The sequence below is a fragment of the Etheostoma cragini genome, chromosome 17 (assembly GCF_013103735.1).
Source record: "Etheostoma cragini isolate CJK2018 chromosome 17, CSU_Ecrag_1.0, whole genome shotgun sequence".
In the NCBI taxonomy this organism is placed as follows: Eukaryota; Metazoa; Chordata; class Actinopteri; order Perciformes; family Percidae; genus Etheostoma; species Etheostoma cragini.
The window spans coordinates 17,152,538-17,167,945 of NC_048423.1; the positions used below are offsets into that span (position 1 = coordinate 17,152,538).

Genomic DNA, 15,408 nt, shown 5'->3' on the forward strand with positions numbered 1-15,408 from the left:
AGCAGTGCAGAAGACTGATTATTACAAACTAAACCAGTGGGTGGTGGTGACAGATGCCTTGTGTGGTAGTTGGTCTCCAGACAAACCAGCCCTTCACTTTGCTTATCATTTTTCACCGATTCAAACCCAAATTTAACAAGGCTAATCAAGAGAGAAATCTTTATACAAATGGAAAAAAATTCTTGGTTTTGCCAGTGCAGAATTTTAATGTGGGGTACCAATTGAGTGATACATTTTTGTTTCTGTTCCAGCTTAGTGGAAATCTTTGGAGGACCAATTACTGGGTGAAATGCCGCATGTACTCACAGGGCCACCAAAGTGGTCGACAAAATCCTTGGCCTGCTGTCTTACCTGAAAACCTTCTGAAGAAGCGCCCAGCAGTCCTTCACCTCGCTCTGCTTCTGCGTGACGCCGGCCGCCAGGGCAGGATGGAGATTAGACACCTGGGACAGGCTCACATCTAGCACCTACCACACACAGGCCTGTAGGTTAGGTTGAGAAGGCTTCTTGCTGCTTTAGGTGACAAAACAAAACATTACCTACCATGATTTGACTGGCGATGTCGCGTATTTCTCTATCGCCGAAGCTGTCGAGCTCTTTGGCTGCAGATATGCTTTTCTTCTGAGAAGAGAAGATGTTTATCAGTAAATATGAGCAAAATGTGAATCTAAGATCCAAGCGGAAAAGAAACAATTAGGCCGCCACGCAATTTTACCATGTTATCAATAGCAAACAACGTATTATCGGCCTGTTGGTAGAATGAGGAAACCTCCAGTGCCAGCTGAAGATTTTCATGGTAGTTTTTCAGATGAGACTGGACCTTCAGCCACCTGCACAGAGAAGATAACACACAAATAAGTCTTCTGTCTAGATAGATGAGGTTTCATGCAGCATACCATTGTAACGTAAGGGACAAAGTTTACATTTTATTGATGTGTTTCCTCTTGCTGGAGATGTTTTTGCCATCTGTCTTCCCTTGTTTCTCCAGTTTTAGTGCCAAGTGGTTGATCTCCTCGTGGAGGTTTCTGTATAGCTGCTCATCCTGCAGGGGAACACAATCCAACTATGACCTCAGCTGTTGATAAATGCCCGGGAAACCTCTACAGAATTGTATTATAAACTATTAACATACGGGAATGTGTATATATTTACCTCAACAGTGTTTTTTTTTTTAAATCAATGTTCTGGTAATTATTATTAGCTGCTTGTTCCTTTACAATGCTCACCTGTTTCAGATCTAAAATCCTCCTGGTCAGCTGCATTTTGTCAACATTCCCCCCGAGGACATTCACCAGAGACTGCTCCTCTTCCTGCTGGCACACATAAAAGTCAGTGTTTACAGCCCCCATTTGTTAGGAACCCAACCATTATTTCTTTTTTCAGAGGCACCGGGATTAAACCACATTACTCCTGCTACCAAGGAAGATGCTGAACAGAAATAGCCTTCAGCATTAGGTGAGAACTTGATGCTAATGCACAGAGGGAAGGATGAGTGGAACTAAATGGAGAATACAGTCTCCTCTGGGGAAGGATGTTCTTTAAAACTTCATTAGCAACTTCCTCCATTACATTCCCACAGGTTCATTATCAATCATCAGTTCCCTTGTGAGAGACATGGACATGAACAGAAAGATAAACGTAAGCCTAAAACAGCAGATTGCTTTTTTAAAATGACAGGCAGATGTTTCACACTGGTGAAGATACACAAACAAGAGCCCCCGTCAGGATACTGAGCTAATTTCTAAGTGCTGTTTTATTGGGCCAATTACCTTAATCTTAACAACTGTTGATCAGAGCGGTCTGTCTACTCATATGTGCCCCTGGACCAACTGTTTTTGGGTCTTTGGACATTTGGGAGATAATGTGAACAGGATCAAAATAATGAAAAAAGGGAAAATGTCTGCAAAATTGAAATAAAGGTGCATTACAAATTTCACATTTGACCCTGTTTCGCATGAGTGTTAAATTTAAAAATGAGAACATGAATAGAAAATGCTAGCGTCATGCAGTCAGCAATTTATTAAAATCCCAAACTGCAAAAAACAACAACAACAAATATCCTTAAAAAGTGCTATGCTTTGACTCAATAGTTCAATACAATTGGCTCTGAAAAGCATGATAAAAGGGGAACAAAAAAAGCCCTCCCTCTGCAATTAAATCGCTTCTACACAACAGAAACAGATTTCTTTTTACCTTCTCTTTAATCCAGGCCTCCAGCTTGTCTACTTTTTTGTTGAACTCCTGCAGGTTCCTGGCTCCACCCAGGGCCCTCGTCTGATTTGCAGCTGTGTGTTTTAGGGCCTGCCACTGGTCCCTGAGCTGGCTGAGCTGCTTCTTCACCAGATCAGAGGTGGGGTTCAGCTTGCAGATCAACTGCTCACCCATCTTTTGAAACAGAAAGTCGTTGTTCACTTAGGGCGTAGTGTAGGAGGAGCCGCCAAACTAACATAGAACAGTGGCTGAGTACATTTGACACCTCGAGTTTGTCAGAGTCATTGGTCATGGGCCAGACGGCTTCACAGATGTTGGACAACTGCCATTTATTTCTTGGATATACCCTTTAAAATTCTCCTGGTTCAGTCAATACCCTTCCTGAGCCGTCTGTGTGTCGGGGGAGGTTAATTATCACCACTGTACCATTTCCAAAAATGTTCTCCTAAGGGACAATGTATAAGCTGGCTTGACAGAGCCGTCTGGAACACTGAGGGTCTGCTTTTCTCTCCGACCTACTGGAATTGGCCACGAGCCCATTATGTTATGCGTTATGTGATCTGACGGACTCTCTAAGCTACAACGGCAGTGATTAATGTTTGCATTCATATCCCCATTACCTGTTGAAAAGTTAAAATAAACATTTCATTTGGGATGTGAGTTGCTGTGATGTGCTTGCACTGGTAACTTGGTAAAATGTCAGCTATAATGTTGAATCATCATGTTACCTGGTTGAGTTGAATTAGGGTGTTCTCAAAGTCTTTGAGGTCTCTCTGAAGAGTCTGCGAGGCCTCCTCCCAATCCTGCAGGGGGCAGCGCTGAATATTACATCCATCCTTCAGGTCCTGCAGCTTGCCTTTGATCCATGCCTCAGCCTACATCACAAACAGACATACAGACCAAGATTCGCTTCACACTCTGCACATCACAGGCAACCACTCATGTCTGTTTATTGACTAGATTCAGCTGTTTGATGATATTGCTCACTTTCTTCATTTAACAGTAAAATCTGAGAATGTATTAGCTTTAGAATTATATATAACAAGGCTGAGGTTGGCCAAGGAAGCATTAATTATTTATGAATAAACACCATATTTGTAGATACATTCGTATGGCTCGATATTTAACACAGAAACATGACAAAATGACTATCAGATTTCCTTAGCAGGGTTTTCAAAGAAGTTTATATTTAGAACTTTCACATCTGAGGCCCATCTACAGCCTATTAGTTGTACAGAGATATTTGCTGCCTGACAGTACACTCAACAAAGCGGTAGTCACAATGGTAAATAGTCTTGTATCTGCTTATCAGGAGAGCAAACAGGCCTCATTTTCTTCCCTGACATAGATTAATACGTTGCCTCAGACACATCAAGAACAGCTCTTTGTTCTCCGGTGTCATGTTATGCAGAGCAGACGTTTCTTTTGGCGAGTGCCTCGGCTCTGTTGCATAAGGCTTTGTCAAGCAAAGCTGCCTTTTCTGGTAACATTTGTATGGAGTGAAAAACTGCAAACCAGGTGGCCAAAGTCAAAGTGTTGGAAAGTACATGTTTGTTTTTGCAAAGAACCCAGTGTGGAAGTGAGTGACCCACACAAGTCACGATAATTGAATGGATGAATAAATCAACTCCAGTTCTTCTGCTTCTAAGACGGATTCTAAATAAGTCATACAACTGATACAATTATTTTTTCTAGTGCTATTGTGTGGAATGCTTGCAGTTACAGTCAAGCACACAAAGTGAGTCATTAGAACATTAAATTAAGGAATTATTTCTAAAGAAATTCAGTACAACTGACAATGAACATTGCAGTAACTTCTCTTTTAGATCAATAAAACATCAAGACGCCACATGACACGGCCTCTAAACAACTCTTTACTGAAGAGTAAAATGTGATGTCATTAACTTTAAAAGCCCCCTGGTGCAGCGGAGGTATTTCTGTGTTGAACAGAAGGAAAAGAGCTTGACAAAACAGGCCCCTATCGCCTCACACTGGCTCCCGTGGCATTATGATGACCTCATACAGGAAGTCTATGATTCTCTTGTTTTTTCCTGTTCGCTCTCCACAACAATAGACGGTTTATGAAAATGTACAGTAAGGCTTTAGTCAAGCCACAAAGAATAGACAGCTAATGCACACAGTTCAGATTGTATTTTTTTGATGAAAAATCTGTGGCCACACCGGAAAACATCGCCGGAGTCAACAAATGCCAGATTTGAAAACAAACTATGTTTGGTGATCATAAGCAAAAATCAGGCTGCTTTTCATTTCCACAAGCCTCAAAGAATCCACTTTTAGCGTTTAACAGGAAAACAAGTGTGCACATCTTTACACTTTGTAAAATGTTGACCAACAAGCCACATTTTTGTTTCTTGTAGTAATGCAACTTGGCCCCGAAAAGACTGTTGGAGTGGAAGTTTCTCAACTTTATCGTGGAAATGAGACAGTGAAAGGCGAGCTTTTTTGCAGTGCGGCCTCTGAAACATATGGCCCTCAGCAAAGCTGTGCTTCTCCATGTGGTGACCTGCTTTGCTCTCCTTGCTTGAAACATTAGGGACCTTTAAAAGCCTCTCCATGGAAAACTCACTTCCACTTCCACAGCGATCTAACACTGAAATAACACATTTTCATCAGCGATAGCAGTCAACCACATCCCTGTAAAACAAGCAGGTCCCCACCTACCAAAAGCTCTTGTTATTTAAAGTAAATTCTCAAATAAAGTTAAAATACAAAACGCTGTCTCCTCCAAAAGCAACAGAAATACAGACTCCACTTAAGCGAAAAGGGGCTGCTAAGCTTGTTACCATGAATGACGTGCTACAGAGCTGTTTTCAACACGTACAGTACATACATCATATGTCTCCTTCAGCTGACACATCCCAAATTAATTTCTTATTACTGGAAGTAAACATCCTATCACTTCGATGGTTGATGGCCAACTGCGGGAAAAAATGTCCCTCAGCCGAACCCGCGGTAAAATGTCCTTGTACACTGGGGTGGACGGAGCAATGAGATAACACAACTAGTTGTGCAGCTTGGCTGAGTCTCTCTGGGCCATAGGCGTGAAGAGATGGAGCCAAACAATGATCTCATCCCTAAATAATTGCTTCACTTGTGGCGGTTTCCCCTCCCTCTCTACCCTCAGCCGAACACAGCTCATACAGTTCTCGGGACAAAATAAGAACCAGGACATATTTTGTTCTCCTCGGAGGGTCATGCAACTGGCAGCTTCCATTCTGATTTCATCTCAACAGTGTAACTGGTGGCTTTTGAGAGGAAAACCCTCTGCAGCTTCTTTCTTTTAAACATTTTCACATCAGAGGAGATTAGAGATAAGTTGCTTGCTGTGATCTAATTTAGAATCATTTAAACATCTCCATCTGCATATTCTTGAAAAGTGGTGTTGAACAAGCACACATATGTGGGAAAACAAAAAAAACAGTAGGAAAGTGCTGCCTTTCATGAGCAGAAGTTCATATAAACACCCTAACTGACCATGACTAACTGCTGATGTTGATATTGTGAATGCATGCTACAATTTACCTGCAGCACTTCCTGGTTGAAGAGCGAGTTGCGCTGAGAGAAGTCACTCTGGGACGTAACAGCTGCCGACGCTTCATTCTGTGTGTGTGGATGGCTTTCTTTCGTCTGAGGCTCTCTCTTTAGCGTCTCAGGCCCTGACAACTGTGAGAGGAGACAACACAGACAACAAAGTGTTAAAGACATGATGGCAATTTCAATTTGACTAAAACATGAATTAGATCCCACCTGAACACTAGATGTGGCTTGCCTCTGATAGAACCTAAATGACTGATGTACAGCTCTCAATGAGGGCATGTGTATGTGTCCATTCATGTTGATAACACCTTTTTTATACTATCCACAGACAATATAAACTTGTGTGACCCAAGTTCACAAATTAAAATACTTATTGTCAGCAATATGTGGAATGAAATGAAAGACTGCTGGCACAGCTTTCCTAATTGAGCATTTCTGCTGCTCTCCAATCAGGAAACATCTGGGCACATAAAGGAAGCAGGAACGGACATATCCTTGGATGTCTGACATGGTTTGCTGTCAGCCTTACATGTAAACATTTCACCTTTAAATAGCAGATCATGTTCACTCTTTCATACCTGAACAGGCAAAGAGACCACATCCTTCTCATATGAAATGGAATTTTCTTGAATAATATATGAGAGGAGGAAAAGCAAAGTATTGTTGTGCTTGTGGAATGGGAGGTGATGTAGATGAGGACTGTAGTTTTTTGTTCTAAAAGGGGAAATTAGGCTATTGCTGTGTCAGTGTGTTATTATAAGCAGCCTCCATGAGCTGCAAGCCTTTTCTTTTGTTAACATCTTCCCTGACCTCATGTTTTCCAGTGAGCCCTGGCCCTGCAAGGTCTGCTGTAACAGAGCACTTCGTCCACAACATAGCCTACACTGATGACTTCAACAAGAAACGGGCCAAATCCAACAGCCCATTGACTTTAAACAATATCCTACAATATACACATACTGTGTTTCAGTCTGTGGAGCCTTTTTTCAATAACTTACAGTTAATCAAGAGGACACAACAGGCTATGTGTATGACGTTCAAAGACACGTTGCTCGCTTAACTTAACCGGTTTTCCACCTCTATGTAACTTTGCTCCAAATGTATAATATAATAAAGTTTAAAATAAAGTTTGGTGAATACAGCACATGAAGACTTCATTTCGTAAACTCCAGGAGATCCATCAACTCCCCTGCCGCAGATATAGCTAGTAGCTAAATACCTCACTGTCTCACAGCAAAACAAATACAGTCTGAAAAAAGTTTGGACAAATAGCACCATTATCAACACAAAACATTAAATATATACAGTATATATTGGGCTAAATATGATACAGATATGCTTTTTAAATTAAACTTTCATTTAACGTTGGTGAGATAACAGCAAACAGTCATTTTGTTTTCTTTAGCTAACTATTGGTTATTTTTGATAGAATGTTAGCAGTTAGCTAACGTTAGCATCTTACCTGTTGGACGGATTTCTCTCCGTTTTCTTTTAGCCTGGTTTGTCCCTGCGTGGCCTGAAGTTCGTCACTGCTGTCTCTTCTGAGTAAAACCTAAAATATTTAGAGAAAATAAGCAGCCGATTGTGCTGAAAATGAGCCGTAAATGAGTAGACCAAGCTGGGCAAGACGACGTAAATTGAGGCAGGTTAAAAACCAAAACAATTTAGACATTAACATTTACACTTGTTATAATACCTCGTACAAATACCTCGATACATTTCCGGTAACTACTTCAATATTTAACATTGTGTTAGGGTACATTTATCAGAAAAAATGTATATCAATATTTAAACATATTTTTTGAAGGTGTTATCTCAAAATCCTTAATAATGAAATTACTATTTACCACAAAAGTGAAACACCATGTGGATACTTCAGACCATAGCCTACTGGTAAATGTCAGCAAATAATTTAAAACATTGTTCAAAATGTCTATTTTCCATGCTAAATTAAGTCTTTATAACGTTAATATATACCGGTAGTTTTGTTGTTGTTTGTAATAGTTAAAACTAAAGGATTTATCACATAGTCTACACTTTGTAACAACCTTTTCACATTTCTTTAAAAATAGACTACGTAATAATTACCTATATTTTGCCTTTATTGAGTAAATTGCCTTTTAATTATACTGCATTATTGAAACAAATCCCACCTATATGTGATTATTTTCTTGGTTATTATAGTGGCACATTTGCAGTAGTAAAGTGTGTCCTGTACCTTGAAGTGAGAAGTGGACTTATTCTCACAGCTCACACCCACAATCCTGGGCAGATGTGGAGCGGCTGATGTGCTGGTGACGTTGTTGTTGTTATTGTTGTTTTCAGATGTGGACCCTTTGATTGAGAGCTGTGCTGGTCCCACTGACAATTTGTTCTCTGATCTGCCTTTATACCCAGAGATCGTGATCTTCTTGATTGACCTGGAGACAGCAGAGGCAGAGGCTACGTTCTGGTTCAGGTGGTCCTCAGCCGCCATGTCCTCTGGATTGTGCTTGACCGGGGCTACCTGCTTGACGATGGGTGAGACAAGACAGGGGCTGTGTGTGCAGACCTGGGATTGACTGAGGTAGAGAGAGTTCAGGTTGTGCTGCAGAGTGCAGTTATCCAGACTCTGGCTCTGCAGATAACTCTGTGTAAACTCCTGGCATTTTGGCACAGCCGGGGCCGACAACCTCGTCCCAATGGTGAAGGGCTGGACCTTCCTCACAATGCTCTCAGACATTGCCAGTGTCCAGATAAAAAAACAAAATATGTTGAAGTCCAAATGGGCATTAAAAAAGTCTGTCACATCTCTTTGTACGCTCTTCTCACTCACCAGTTCTGTTTGCCCAGTCTCTGTTAAGCAAGCAAGTGGAGGGTTGAACAGAAAGTGGAGGGAGCCCTCAGTTCTCTACCTTCTTGTGCATATTGAGAATGCACAGCACACAGCCCAGCACGGCTTCCTTGGACTCCTGGGATCGAATGCGGTCCCAGACGTGGCGCAGCGCTGTGCCAAGGTGGGCAGCGCCTGTAGAGAGGCTTCTCCTGATGAACTGTGCCACTGAGCCTGCCAGTCTGCTACCGAGGAGCCTGATAACCAGGGACCGCAGCAAGATGAAAACTGCTGGCATGCTGCCTTACTGTGCTGTGCGAAAAAAAAAAAAAAGGTCAAAAAAAGGAGGGGAAAAGAGGAGGGTTGGTTAAGAGAGGGAATGAAGTCACCACCTCTCCACACATACAAACTCTCTCTCTCTTTCTCTCTGTCAGGAGCGACAGAGTGGAGAGGGGGCTGTAAAGCCTGGCTGTCAAAACTTCCCCTCTGAACCCGAACAGAAAATCTGTCCAGATAAGAGGCGAGTAATGGAGTCAGAGGCAGAGACCTTTGTCAGACCTCTTCAATCACAGCTTATCCTCTATGAGGTAATATCCTCAGTTGAAACAAACTCGCACACACCCACACTGCCTCTGCCTTACCTCCACCTTCAAGTGCAAAGGAACAGATTCCGCCTTGAGGTGTTCTGCTCTGTTCCAGCACAAAGAAATTACAAGACAAGACAAAAAGGTCCGTCACAGACAGCAGGCTTTTGAAAAATCCAGGGTAAAATCTAAGGAGAGAAGAAGCTTCAGAGGCTCATGTGAGCGCTGTCTGTCCAGGAGTGAGAGTGCTTTCCTCAGCTCCAAGCTTTTCCCCATCAGCAAGGAACAGCTGTCACAAAAGTTCCATCTGAATGGAACAGCCCTGTTGCTCTGCTCCTTAAACCTCGGAGCTGCTGGCCCGACAAGTGTGGGGGGCAAATTACAGTCAAGAAGATAATGACCCCTACCACTCCTTGATGGTGGCTACGGTTCAACAGAGCACATGTTGGGCTGAATGATTGGAATGGCAGGGGGTGGCGTACGTATGTCAGGGCAGCAGGGATTACTGAGGAGAGTAGACAGCAGAGAAAATATTTGGAGAGAGCAGAGCGGAGAATTTGCTTCCACTGGTGAAAGCTTTCCCCAAAAAAGGAATTCTCACTCTTCACTTAGCTGCCCTCTGACTTGACCCCATCACCTGGTTGAATGGTTCGCAGTAGCTGCTCAGCCACTTAAAACTAAACCATGTCAGTACAAGGAAAGTGAAGTAATTGCATTACGGCAACATGCACAATTTCTGCAACATAGTGTTTTGGGAATTCTCAAAATATCGACCCTCGTAGAAAATTACACAACATTTATACATTTAAAAGCTGTAAATACATTTAAGAAAGAATGTGTCTATGTGCTGAAAAGTTGCCTGTGTTACTGCGGGACAACAGTCACTCAGCAGCACTTCATATGACAGAGGAAGACGCCGGAGACGACATGGTTAATGATGCTGTTAAAAGAGCTCTGGTTTCATGATGAAGTCATCTAAGGAAGAGTTTTAATGTGTTGCAGCTTGAAATCAGAGATAAATTCTGCACAGGCTGAGTAGTGTTCAAGGAAAGCTGGATGGGTGGAGTTCAAGGGGTTTGGCTGACTTTAAAATGCCATTTCCTCATATTGCTGGGTGAGTGGCTCTAAAAGTGTGCGATTTATGTGTGCTGTGGGTACACTGTGTGACTATGACACCACCACATGCCGAAATGTTGGTTGGGTTCAAGTGGAACATTTTGAAATGTGGTCTATTTTTAATTTCTAATCATTGTTCATCAGGAAAGTAGTGTATACACGTAAATCTTTTAGCAAACCATGCTATGTAAAGGTAAGACCAGCCCACTGAGAGATAAATGAGAATACTGCATCCACAGCATAGCCTGGAATACAACTGGATCAAGTAAAAAATAAAAATCCATAAAATATTTACCCCATGAAAATTTTCTAACCCTAACTTGTTGAGTTAGCTATCTTTTGTTTTAACTAGACAGGCCTTAAAATTCAACAGAGGCTGCTATTTTTATCAGGTTATCTCCACTGAGACAAGCTTCCATTTAGCAGCCTTTGAGAAGCTTGAGAACACAAACATGACATAACACACCACACATCATTTCTTTCTGCTACTAACCAATCAGATATAGCCAGTATTGTTGAAGTAGTATTTTTACATTTTGGAAGACAATCTTGCATGAGTAGATACTGAGTTAGCCTGGAGTCGATTAGCGTACCATTACAACAACGTCGAAAAGCACACTTACCAGCACCTCTAAAGCTCACTAATTAAAACTTTACTCTAAAGTGCTGGTAGGTTCATTTTCAATTTTTAGAGGGGGTAGTTATGCTAAGCTAAGCTAATTGCCTCATGTCTTAAGCCCAGGACTTTACGCACGGACCTAAGAGTGGTATTGATCTACTCATTTAACTCTTACTGATAACATATTTCCCAAAAAATCGAACTATTTCTTTAAACTTGTCCTTTATGAAATACGATAAAATGGTGGGCAGGTTCATGGATGATTTGCATAGCATCATGTAAGATTTGCTGAAAGTTCACTGGTAGACCTTTAGGAATAATACCTCAATTAGGTCTGGAAGATATAGAGAAAATCAAATATTACGATATTCTTGACCAAATACCTCAATGTCGATATTGCGACAACATTGTATGGTTGACTACTGGTGCTTTAACAAAATGTTATTTACACAATGAGATTTTTAATAAATATTCTCCAGAAATAATTTAATGACTTAGTGGGTAAAGGTAAATAATAAAACAGCTATTATAGTCTGGTAAGTTCAGAAAATGACATCACTTTACTGTAATGCAGCCTGTAAAACCAGGTAAAGACAACACTGACCATATTATGATATTACGATATACCCAAAATCTAAGACGATATCTAACCTCATGTCATATATATATTTCCCAGCCCTAATCTTAACATAACCGAATGTCTAAGTTAAGAATCCTTTGTATGTATAGCCCCTGTTTTCCACTTGGCCTGTAAACAGAAAGGGATGGAAAGTTATTTTGCTCGCGGTGTCACTGTCTGATTAGATTTGAACCAGGTGTCCCACCTCTGCCAACCAAGTCAGATTAGGCTACTGTAACACCTTCCTTATGTTGTTTATCCTGGAAGTCCCCCCTCCCTCCCCGCAGCTCTCATCCACATCTTGTGTGTAAGTTTTAACTCTGCTGCCTACATCCCTTAAATAAATAATTCAAACCTCAGCCTTCATCTGAAAGCTCTTTATTTGTGCCATCTTCCTTTATGTGTATCTTTTAAGATGGCTGTTAAAGGCAAGCTGGTTCTGGCCTGATCGCTGATATCATTGCCTCCCAAGATGATAATACAATCCTGATGCTTTCTCACCACAGGCCCTGGTTGGTGATCACCCTTGTTAGATATCTGCCATTTTATTACTGTCAGTAAATACGACTTGGAAGACTTGTTGAGGGGGTGATGTCACCAAGGCAGCCCGCATAAAAGGAGAGTGATAGCTGTGGCGGAGGAGAGAATATGCATAGGAGCTAGAGGGGGTCTGTACTTTTCCACTTGGCGTATGTCATCACAAAGGCATGATCGGCCTCCTGGTCAAGTTTCAGTACAGATAAGATTGAGTTTTTTCTGGATCATGATGAAAAAAATAGAGATTTGAAGTTTTGGTTGATATAGTTGATATGACAGGAGTAGAAAAATGGAAATACTTAGGGTTAGGGTTACACATGTTTTATGTCAGGCATGCTTGGCCTGAGCTTCCTAGAAAGCAGACAGCATCTAGAGAGATCTAACCCAAACACTGGACACTCTCCGGCTTAACTTCCTTTATAACTTTTATAGTGATGGCTAAAACGGTTTTGTTTAATGTTGGATGCCAGGCCTGGATCACCACCAAAATGTAATTATTTGTCCTGTGGCCAAAAACCGTACTTTTAAGATTTTACAAGCAGGACAGACAGAGCGTAAACAGAATATCTTAAAACAAGACTTTGGCAAAGTTTAAAAGCAGCATGAGCATGGTTGTACCAGGTCAGCTTCTTTTTACTTTGTTTAAATACAGTAGAAAGAAACACACTCTAAAGAGAAAGTTAAAGTTGTGAGTGACAATACAAACATGCCAAATAAAACACAACCTTCGAGGTGGTGACGGTATGGTGCCAATGAAATTGTGAAGTCATACATTTGTATTAATGCTTATCTGTTGATCTAAACAGCTTTAAATTCCTTTGCTCTTAGCTCACAAGTCTAAACCCACGTCTTGACAATGAGCTAGCCTCTCTCAGATGGCTCGCCTGTGGGCTTTTGTACTCCAGCCGCTGAAGCTAATACACAGCATTCACAATGAAATGATTTGTTCTTAAATAGAGCATTATGACAGCTGCAGTTCATGGACAAAGGGAATCATAAACACATTATGAAAGGCACATTTTCAGTGTTTACTTCATGATGTCCATATGGGTTTCGTGAAGTTTTACCCACCCCAAATCTATCCAGCCGGAGAACAGAACGGATCGCAACGTAGTTTATAACACAACTATCTTAAAAACATAAACGCTGCAGCCTTGAAACTTATCAACAAAAGTACCAAACCCTATAATCAAAAATGTAATATTAATATACTGTAATTGTGGCCGTGGCGCCTAGTTTTGACAGTCACCTAAGGCCTATATTTGACGTAATAAGACGTAATCAGCTGACGTTCACACACACCCCCGTGGTGCTTCGTCTTGGTAGTCCTGTTTCACACGTTTCCTCTGAACATGTCCACTCTTATCACAGCCGTAACGAGCCATGACATCATGTGCAATAAAATGCCATCTTAGTCATTGTTTAGAGAAACGGAGTGCCAAGTTTGACGCAGGAAGAGGCAAGCAGAGACAATGATACTCAACCGTCAGCCGTGACGCACATATTGTTCTTCTCCTAAACTGTAGCAGCATTGTTCCAAAAAATAAATGTTGAGTGGTTTGTTTGAAGGTAACTTCACTGCTGCACTGACATCAATAACACCATGATCTCTGGCCTCCGTTTGCACCATTCCAATTCCAGTGCAACATTTGCTCCATTCAGCCTCCCAACTTTGGCAGCAGGGTGGCATCATGAGACAGACCAATGTAACCCTGTGTCAGTAAAAAGGTTCAGATATGAAGACAGGAGTCAGACCTAGCTTTAAGACAAGATGGCCTTTGTTTTACCTCCTAAATCAGTTTCTAGCCACAGCATTGAAAAAGGCATCAGGCAGTGTAGATGAGTGTCAGCTGTTTTGGAGAATGTAAGAAATCAAAACAGGCTTTCACTGGCATTTATAAAAGCTGATAATTTAAAGTCAACATTCAGGCCTATTCAAAAAAGGATCTGGAGAGGTGGTCGGGCCTTCTCATTTCGCTGGCGGGCCACAGTAACGCCCTCAAGATGACAGTACTACCTAGATTACTGCATTTGTTTGTGACAATTCCTGTCTGGCTCCCGACATATTTCTTAATCCAATTGGATGGCTATATCTAATTGTTTATATGGAATCATTCCACCCCTCGAATGAATCTGGAAAGACCAAAATCTAAAGTGGGGCTGGGTCTCTCAAACTCTCTCCATTATTACTGGGCATCAAACATTTCCAAACTGGCATACTGGGGTGACAGCATTCTTTGACAAAAACGGGCCTGCCTGGGCAATGATGGAACTCTCATCACACGCATCGATATCACCTATTTCTCTATTAGCAGCTGCCTTTATGACACAGACCAGTAGTAAGACTTTGTTTTCACCCTGTTGTTTCTGAATTTGGTAAACATTTTAACCTTGATCAGATGAATAGCTTTTCTCCTCTATCCCTCAACCTTCTTTTCATGCCTTCACAGACAGATCAGAGTTTTGCTGGTTGGCATTGGCACGAAATGGTTGTCTTCGCTGATCTATTTGATCTTTTCTGCCCTTTGAAGCCCTAGTTAGAGATCATAAAATTCCAAGGTCCCACTTCTTCAGATATCTCCAAGTCCGCAGTTTTGCCTCAAAACAATTCCCTACTTACCCTAAGTCGCCAAATAAAGACTCAGTGTACAATCTAATAAATTTGAATCTATGGAACAGAGATGATCTCTAAGACGTATAATATAATACATAAAATTGATCCTTCAACACTCACTAAAATACGTGAAGCCCAGGAAAAGAACCTGGTCTGAAGCTTGCATACTCTGCATACCTGCATCTCCAGCATACACACCTCCTCTAAATGTGTAAGGCATGGACTGATTCAATTCAAGGTATTTCACAGAGTACATTACTTCGATGACAGGCTAGCAAAAATATACACATCTGTACACTATATCTGTCCTAGATGCTTATACTCTCTGTCATTGGGTCACTTGTTCTGGTTATGTCCCTCCCTAGTTGATTTATGGTCGTCCACATTTGACTGCCTTTCAGCTTTATGCAACATATCCCTAAAACCTAATCCACTCAGTGCTATATTTGGAGTCCCACCCTCAAAAATACATGCCACAAGTACAAAAAAAAGAGCAGCAGCCTTCTGTAGTCTAATAACAGGGTAATGTTAAGGAATTGAAAATCTAATAAATGCCCACACTTCACGAGATGGATCCAGGAGGTTTTATCTTCAGCTAGAAAAGATTAGACATTTAAAGTACACTTAACAGTTCTTGTGACACATTCAATAGAGTGTGGACTCCCTTCATTGAATATGTGAAGGAAATAAAGTTATAAAAAAACACATTCAGGCTAATTAAGCAGGTCAATGAACAAG

The 15,408-nt window shown here is 41.3% G+C and overlaps 1 protein-coding gene and 1 long non-coding RNA gene across 7 annotated transcripts in view; one reads left to right on the plus strand and one right to left on the minus strand.

The window, feature by feature from the left end:
- The window catches only part of LOC117960420, a 27,485-nt gene extending 18,934 nt beyond the window's left edge, over positions 1–8,551 (minus strand). For 5 of the 6 annotated variants that reach the window (XM_034898303.1, XM_034898307.1, XM_034898306.1 and 2 more), the window contains exons 1-10: positions 7,988–8,551; positions 7,232–7,321; positions 5,755–5,895; positions 2,940–3,086; positions 2,194–2,385; positions 1,227–1,313; positions 924–1,042; positions 716–830; positions 544–621; positions 352–467 (exon numbers count right to left, since the gene is read on the minus strand). In XM_034898303.1, the coding sequence (XP_034754194.1) occupies positions 352–467; positions 544–621; positions 716–830; positions 924–1,042; positions 1,227–1,313; positions 2,194–2,385; positions 2,940–3,086; positions 5,755–5,895; positions 7,232–7,321; positions 7,988–8,491 (1,589 nt within the window). In that variant the 5' untranslated portion in view covers positions 8,492–8,551. The remainder of the gene's footprint in view (positions 1–351; positions 468–543; positions 622–715; positions 831–923; positions 1,043–1,226; positions 1,314–2,193; positions 2,386–2,939; positions 3,087–5,754; positions 5,896–7,231; positions 7,322–7,987) is intronic. The other variant, XM_034898302.1, reaches the window with a different exon arrangement.
- Positions 7,172–9,847, plus strand: LOC117960421. The gene is made up of 2 exons (XR_004660148.1): positions 7,172–7,415; positions 8,095–9,847. It is a non-coding gene; the product is annotated as an uncharacterized LOC117960421 (long non-coding RNA).
- Positions 9,848–15,408: the final 5,561 nt, after the last annotated feature.